Source organism: Chrysochloris asiatica, unplaced genomic scaffold, assembly GCF_000296735.1.
Source record: "Chrysochloris asiatica unplaced genomic scaffold, ChrAsi1.0 scaffold00194, whole genome shotgun sequence".
In the NCBI taxonomy this organism is placed as follows: domain Eukaryota; kingdom Metazoa; phylum Chordata; class Mammalia; order Afrosoricida; family Chrysochloridae; genus Chrysochloris; species Chrysochloris asiatica.
The window spans coordinates 1,644,643-1,653,323 of NW_006408712.1; the positions used below are offsets into that span (position 1 = coordinate 1,644,643).

An 8,681-nucleotide genomic window follows, 5' to 3' on the forward strand; every position below is an offset into this window, starting at 1 on the left:
CTCCATTCGCGTTATCATGGTCAACTCCACTTTCAGGAGGCAGCTCTTCCCCAGTTGTATTTTGAGTGCCTTCCAACCTGAGGGGCTCATTTTCCGGCACTGTATCTGACAGTGTTTCTCTGCTATTCATAAGGTTTTCAGTGACTAAAGATTCGAAGTAGTTCAGAATTCTTTCTTTCTAGTCTGTCTTTGTCTGGAAGCTCCTCTGAAACCTGTCCACCATGAGTGACTCTGCTGGTTATTTAAAACACCGGTGGCATTACTGCATTGTAATAACTTTATTTCTAACATACCACTAATTTTAGAAATATATATTTTACCACGTTATGAGACACTAAGACAACTCTCTCCCCTAAAAAAAAAAAAAAAAAAAAACCCAGCCAATTAAAATAGGAAGATACCATCTGTTTCAAGGCCAATCTCCATTCAGAGTTGTTGTTTTTTATTATGGGGATAGCTCTTCTGAAGAGTTGTTGAAACACAGTCTAAGTGTCTGCATTCTGAATATGGTATAAACCTGCTCCAATTCTTGGGCTGGTTTTATAATGGTGTTCCTTTACTTCACAAGACTTTATTAAGAACTCTACCAGACCCGAAAAACTTTGACTTAGTGGGTATATACGAGATTAAAATCATTGTCATCATAACCAAAATTGCAGGGGGGAAATGGAATTTGAAAAAGAATATTTATTAGGGGTGTCATAGACGCTCAACTGGTTAAGTGCTTGGCTGCAGAAGGAAAGGCTGGCAGTTCAAGTGCCTCCAAAGGCTTGGCAATCAACTTACAAAAATCACTCCTTGAAAACAATATGGAGCACAGTGCTTTTCTGATACACATGGGATCACAATTAGTCAGAATCAATTCAATGACAACTGGTTGGAGTTTTGGGTATATTTATTAGGACCTTTAGAAAAGCATATTAGAACACAGAGTATCTAAAGCAAATGGAAGAAATAATGAAGTAAAGGAGTTGAATGGAAAGTTTCAAAGTCAGCTCAAACAGACGAAGTATTATAATGAAATATGCAAAGACATGGAGTTAGAAAACTAAAAGAGAAAAACATGTTCAACATTTCTCAAACAGAAAGAACTGAGGAAAAAATTCAAGCCTCAAGTTGCAATACTGAAGAAGTCTATGCTACAGGAAGTATCAAAGGAGTTTGGATGGAATATGGAGTCACTATGCCAAAAAGAAATGGGCAGCATTCAATAATTTTAAGAGGTACCTATCATATAATCAAGAACCTCTGGTATTGAAGGAAGAAGTCCAAGCTGCACTGAAGGGACTGGTGAAAAAAAAATAATGCTCAAAGAATTGATGGAATACAAATTGAAATGTTTCAACTAACCAATGCAGTGCTGGAAGCACTCACTAGTCAATGTCCGGAAATTTGCAAGGCAGTTACCTGGGCAACTGACTGGAGGAGATCCATTATTTGTGTCCACTCCAAAGAAAGGTGACCCAACAGAATGTGGAAGTTAGCGAACAATATTATTAATATCACATGCAAGTATAATGTTGAAGATAATTCAAAAATGGTTGCAGCAGTACATCAACAGTGTGTTGCCAAAAATTCAAGCAGGACACATTAGAGGATGTGGAATTAGGGATATCACTGGTGACATAAAGTGGAGCTTGGTTGAAAGAGAGAATACCAGAAAGATACTTGCTTTTTATTAACTACACAAAGTTATTTAACTGCGTGGATCATAAACTATAGAAAATATTGTGAAGAATGAGAATTCCAGAAGACTTAACTGTGCTCATGCAGAACTTCTATACATACCAAACAGGCAGTCATTCAAACAGAATAAGATTTTATGAAGAGGACTTCAAACACTTACTAATGAAAATCAAAAGTCTACAGCCTTCAATATGGATTACAGCTCAGTATAAAGAAAACAAAAATCCTCACAACTGGACTGATAGATAAAAACATGATAAACAGAAAACACTGAACTTTTCAATTATTTTTTCTTGTTTTCACAATCAATGCTCATGGAAGCAGCAGTCAAGAAATCAAATGATGTATTGCTCTGGGCAAATCTGCTGCAAAAGACCTCTTTTAAAGTGTTAAAGAGCATATAAGTCACTTTTAAAGACTAATGCACACCTAACCCAAGCCATGGTATTTTCAATCACCTTATATATAGGTAAAAGCAGGACAACGAATAAGGAAGATTAAGAGAAGAACTGATGTGTTGGTATTTTTGGACAGGTGGACAACATTAATAGTACCAAGAACAAACAAATCTTTGTTGGAAGAAGTACAGCTAGAATGTTCCTTAAAAGTGAGGATGGTGGGACTCATACTGTGAACATGTTTGTTGTCAGGAGTAATCAGCCCCTGGGGAAGGACATCATGCTTGGAAAAATGAAGGGTTAGCAAAAAAGAGGAATACCTGCAATGAGACAAATTGCCACAATGGCAGCAATAATGAGCTTAAACATTAACAACAATTATGAGGATTTCATAGGACCAAGCAGTATTTCATTCTATTGTACATGTTGTTGTTGTTAAGTACCGTGGAGTCAGTTCCGACTCATGGTGACCCTGCACATGGTTTCCAAGGCTGCAAATCTTTACAGGAGCAGAAAGCCTCATCTTTCTCCCGTAGAATAGCTGGTAGTTTCAAACTGCCAACCTTGAGGTTAATAGCCCGACTCGATTAGTTAGAAACCACTATGATACCAGAGCTCACACAGATAGGGTCATATGAATGGGAGCCAAATGAATGTCACCTTACTACAGGATGCATAGCACACATAATAAAATTACTCCAAATTTAAAAGAGAACTGTGAATACTGAACATGTTATCAGGATTGACCAAGTGGCAGCATCGATGGGCTCAAGTGTGGCAACAGTAGTGAGGTTGGCCCAGGATCGGACAGTGTTTCGTTCTGCTGTGCATAAGGTCACTATGGGTCGGTACCGACTCGATAGCACCTAACAACAACAACATCAGCACTGAAACAGACTCCTGGTGTGACACTGTAAGATACGCACTGGACTGTAAACCACAAAGTCAGCAGTTCAAACCCACCAGCTCCTCCTCGGAAACCTATATAGAGTCATTATGCATCGAAGCCAACTTGACGACACTTAACAACAACAATATCAGCAGTGGAACTAGGAAAGGGTTTTAAATTCATTTTACTTGGAAAAGTGTTATTCAGGTACTCAAGTAACATGGACTAAACATAAAGACTCACTGAGGTTCCCAGACCTACAAAAGAAATGAAAAGTTTATGTTTTAGAGAAATAATTCAAGCATATTATCAGGAGGATCCAGTTCCTGGAGAGAGGCATCATGCTTGGTAAAGTGGAGGGGCAGCAAAATAGAGGACTCCTATGAGATGGATTGACACAGTGGCAGCAGCAATGGACTCAAATGCAACAGTGAGTGTGAGACTGGCACAGGACTGGGCAGTGTTTCATTCTGTTGTGCATAAGGTCGCTGTGAGTCGGTACTGACTCCACAGCACCTAACAACCAGCAAAGGAAGAGAGAAATTGGACAGAACCTATTATAAGACTTTGGGGCATGTAATAAGGTCCAGATAGAACTTGATCAAAAGTAAGTACAGCTGGAAAAACTTAACAAGCATTTCCCATGAAAATCCTATATCCACTAGAAAGAAAAGTAAATAAATACAAGTATGCATAATAATTCATTTCAAAAGAAAATTTAAGACACTGATGCTTCAAACTCTCAAGAGTATTAAGGGAAAAGAAAAATACTGGTGAATAAGGTAACAAAATGAAGTTAAAAGAACATGAGTGGAAGTTAACAGGGGTATGGGAGCAGAAGAAAAACAATATCTATATACATATTATAAGCACTAGTAGAAGTAAGACTGGAGAAAAATCTGTGATATGATAAGTAGTGAAAAAAGAAAACCACACATAGTACAGACAGAAGATAAACATGAAGGAGAAAACATAGATACGAATTATAGACAGTGGAGAACTAATGTGACTAATTGGGAACGCTGTGGCTCCATATGAAAAGCACTGGACTGTGAACTACAAGGTCCTTGGTTCAAGCCTACTAGTCACTCTGCAAGAGAAAGATGTGGCTTCCTGCTTCCATGATGATTTAAAGCCTCAGAAACCCTATACAGGGTTGTTAGGAGTGCAAACCGACTTGAAGGCATTTAACAACAACAATATGAATAACTGATGCTCATGAAGCAATAACAATTTTGAAATTCAAGAATGATTAAAGAAACTTTCATGAAATAGTGAAAAGCCCAAGATGAAGATTAAAAAAAGAGCTATGTTTTAAGAAATGAAAAAAAAATCTGTAAATTTATTTGTTGTTGTTGTTAAGTGCCATCAAGTTTGTTCCGACTTAAAGCGACCCCGTACAGGGTTTCCAAAGAGTGGCTGCTGAGCTTGAACCACTGACCTTGCAGTCTAGAACATTAACCCATAGCACCACACCAGGCCTCTGTAGAATTTATTAAGACCAAAGTATGTAAGAAGTTTCAAAAAGTTTGTGGAAAAATGAAATTAAAAGATAATGGAATCTCTGATGCTCTGACATATTCTTACTTTATTGTGGTTTGGGTGAAAGCTTACAGAGCAAACTAGTTTTCCAGTCAATAATTTGTCATTTTGTTTTGTGACATTTGTTGCAATTCCCTCAATGTAATAGCATTCTTCCAACTTCCTCCCTGGGTTGTTTCCATCTGCCTATCTTTCCTGTTCCTTCCTGCCTTCTGAACTTTGCCTCTAGGCAAACGCTGCTCCTTTGCTCTTGGATGGTTGGGTATTTTGAGGAGTACATTCCTCAAGGTGTTACTTGTTCACTTTATGTTGTTGTTATGTGCTGTGTAGTCGATTCTGACTCATAGCGACCCTGTACAGGGTTTCCAAGGCTGTAAATCTTTACGGGAGCAGAAACCCTCATCTTTCTCCAGCGAAACAGCTAGTAGTTTCGAACTGCTGACCTTAAGGTTCGCAGCCCGATTCGTAACCACTACACTACCAGAGCTCCTTAGTTCATTTTATAAGCCTGTCTATTATATTTCAAGCTCACCAGCTGCTCCTCAGAAACCCTATACAGGGTTGCTATGGGTCAGAACCGACTTGACGGCACTTCACAACAACAACAACAATTGTTTGACTGTAAGATCATCTGTGGGAGTGGGTTCAGTTCCAGCTTAAGGTATCAAAATTTTAGGATTTAAAAAATGTACTCAATTCATTATATGGACTTTAATTACAAAAATAACTCATACATTTAAATCAAAGAAGTCAGTCTGTGCTGTAACAAGACCAGGACATTCACTGACAGCAGAGTACAGACAGGAGCCTAGTCTATAATCTCGACTACAAACCATCCCTTGAAAACTGCCTGAATATTTTCTATAGTGATTACTGTCCACAAGAGGCAAATTCTTGCACAGTTTTGTTATATTCTATTCGTGTTAGTGACATTTTGGAGCTCATTCTACTTATGAAGAGTGTAGTTTAATAAGAGAACTCTAAAAAATAACAATTTCTATCTGATAGAAAATAGGATACAGTGAGAGTTTACTTTTAAAGTGCACGTGTTACTTCAGGATTTCGTGAAAGCTTATTTTTAAAGTGCACGTGTTACTTCAGTAATGTCATCATCTCTCTACAGAATCATACACATAAAAATATAAGTATTATGTTTAAAATGTAAAACCATTTTAACTACTCAAATTAAGAAACTGTTTGATATATACTCATATCTACAATCACAATGTATGTCTAAGTTAACCAGCTGCCACTGAGTAGATTCCAACTCATGCAAACCCCATTTGTGTCAAAGTAAAATTGTCTTCCACATGGTTTTTCATAGCTGATTTTCAGAAGATTTCCAGGCCTTTCTTCTGAGGCCCCACTGGCTGGACCTGAACCTCTAACCTTTCAGTTAGTTGCTAATCATTTACACCACCCACCCACAAACTTCATGTCTTTATTTATGAACTAACAAATGAGCAAACCACAAATTATTACTGTTCTCATTAGAAACTTTTAGTAAAAATATCAAAATTATAAAACTGTTTCAGGTTTTATACAGTAGTTTTATTATCAAAGCATATTACTCAGTGTGTTTTAAAACAAACAGCCTTCTGATACTGAGCTGTTAATAAAATCAACAAACCAATAAGGCAAAGACCAGAATCATCAAATCTAAATCAATTAGCCAGGATATAGGTGACATATAAATAATGATCCTAAATGCATTCTTTTTGAATTAATAAATTCTTACCTAGCCAAACAAATTTGCCCTGCTGCGCCCCCTCAAAAATTACTGAACACTGTACCACAAGCTAAAACTGAAATGCAAACATTTCACTATAATTTTAGAAGAAAATTAACATTGCCAGCCAATGTCCTTTCCAATTTCTAAATGCACATATGTTTTAATATTTATTTAGCAACAAAATTATCCCATCAAACTAGCATCTAACTAATAACTTCCAATGGAATTTAATATAGCCATTGGAGATATTCTACTTTCCTGACAGCATATATAAAGATTTATTTTCAGAAGGAGGAAAACAAAAAAAAAGAAGGAAATCTGGAAAATGCTTTTATGTTCTATATTTATGAACTGCATGAGAAAACTGCTCAAGAATCATGTACAGAGGCTTTAATACATACCAGGCTCCAGTTTGATAATTTTTACAGCAGCCAACTCTCCTGTATGTACATTTCTGGCCTAAAATGAAATTTAAAAATTAGTTAATTATCTAAAAATCACATGGCATTAGGCTAATTAGTCACTATCAACCATGCTTTTAACAAATCTAAAAAACAAAATTATTTTGAATAAAAAAGTATACTTTTTCATTAAAAATATAAAAAAGACATGCAAGTAGAAAAAAAACCATCTCACTACTCAGAAACAACTAGTATTAAGCATTTTAGTACACTTCCTTTGAGTCTTTTCTTTATACTAATAGGGCTATTTTTTTAAGTTTTTTAAAGCCCATGCTTTTTGTTTATACTACAAACACAGCTATAAATGATTAAAGGGTTAAAAAAATCCTTAATAATTTAGTGCGCATGCTTCCTTTTTTTTGTGAGCATTTGTATATTATAGAAGATGAGGATGCCATCATAGTCTCCTACAACATGGTTTGTAATGCTGCCTAATTTTCCAATGACAGAATATGTCATTTAACCAATCCACTATTTTAGTATTATTTTGCAGTTGTGAATTACCCACCACCATCGAGTGGATTTTGATTCATAGTGACTGACCCTAAAGGGGAAAATATATCCTAGCTTTCTATCTATCCACAGCCTTAATTATTCATTAATTATTCAGCTAAATTCCAAAAAAGGAATTTAGGAATGCTTAATTCCTAACCCAAATGTCTGCTGTTAAAACCCACTAACTGCTCAATGGAGAGAAAGATGTGAAATCAGCTTCAGTAAAGATTTATAGCCTTAGAAACTCTACGGGCAGTTCTACTTAACTTTGAATGTTAAATACACATCTCCTAAGCACTACAGTCAGTACAAATATGTCTTCTGCTTTGTAAATTATGTACTGTCTCCATATTATATATAATAGATTATTTTAATGACTATATAACAGTCCATATATAACAGTAACCACTGTCCTTACTGCTAGACAGCAAAGATGCTACACATTCTTTTATTTAAGACTCTTTCTTTCAAATGGATTCTCAGATATAAAATTACTTAGGTCAAAGGGTATGAAATGTGAACATTTAAGGCTGTCAACACATACTGCCAAACTATTTTAAAGATGTTGTTAATATATGTGCTCATTGTTAATCTAAGTGCTCATTTTCCTGTACCCAGAAGCACGTCATATGCGGAAACGAGATTTAATAGTTTTATTATGTCTTTCACTTACTTATAAAATTTAATAATTTTATAATGTCTTTCACTTACTATTATTTAAGATGCAAGTATCAACTTTCATACTTGGCATAAGAAATAAGGAACACACGATAAAATAGGAAAGTATTTTTTATCACACTAACATACATAAAGGAGCTCTGGTAGCGTAGAGGTTACGAATCATGCTGCGAACCTCAAGGTCAGCAGTTTGAAACTACCAGCTGCTCCGCGGGAGAAAGATGAGGCGTTCTGCTCCCGTAAAGATTAACAGCCTCGGAAACCCTGTGCAGGGTCGCTATGAGTCGGAACCGACTCCACAGCACATAACAACAACAACCACATATTACCAGTGAGGAAAGAGGAAGAGAAAAGGGGAAAGGAAGAGAAGAAAGATAATGTGAAAAGGAGAGCAAGAGAGGGTGAAAATAAGAATGCAATGGGGGAGCAGGATACAGAGGGAAGACACAAAAGAAGAAAACGATTTTCTACAGAAGTCTGAAATATTTTGTTAAGAGAAGTCACATTTTCTTCATCTGTTGTGGTGAACAAGGTAAGGAGGGAGTCTCAGAAAGAAAAAAAAAGGCATTTTAATTTTCCTCCCTTGACTACTCCTATTCTCTGAATCATGAACACATTGAGAGAAACGAGAACAGAAGCAGCCAGAAGCCTTACACATTTCCCACACTGCTCTCTTGTCCTTTCTTGCCCTTCTTTTTTTTTTTTTTTTTTAATGTTTTATTGTGAATTATATGGTAGTTTACATGAGAGAACTTTAGTTTTACATTCATTCCATCATATATCATCTCATTGCCATGGTT

General features: G+C 36.2%; 1 protein-coding gene across 1 annotated transcript in view; it reads right to left on the reverse strand.

Annotated features, from left to right (window-relative positions):
• Positions 1–8,681, reverse strand: part of MAP4K5 (mitogen-activated protein kinase kinase kinase kinase 5) — a 142,830-nt gene that overhangs the window by 100,909 nt on the left and 33,240 nt on the right. The window contains 1 exon segment of the mRNA XM_006872337.1: positions 6,649–6,706. Within this exon segment, the coding sequence (XP_006872399.1) occupies positions 6,649–6,706 (58 nt within the window).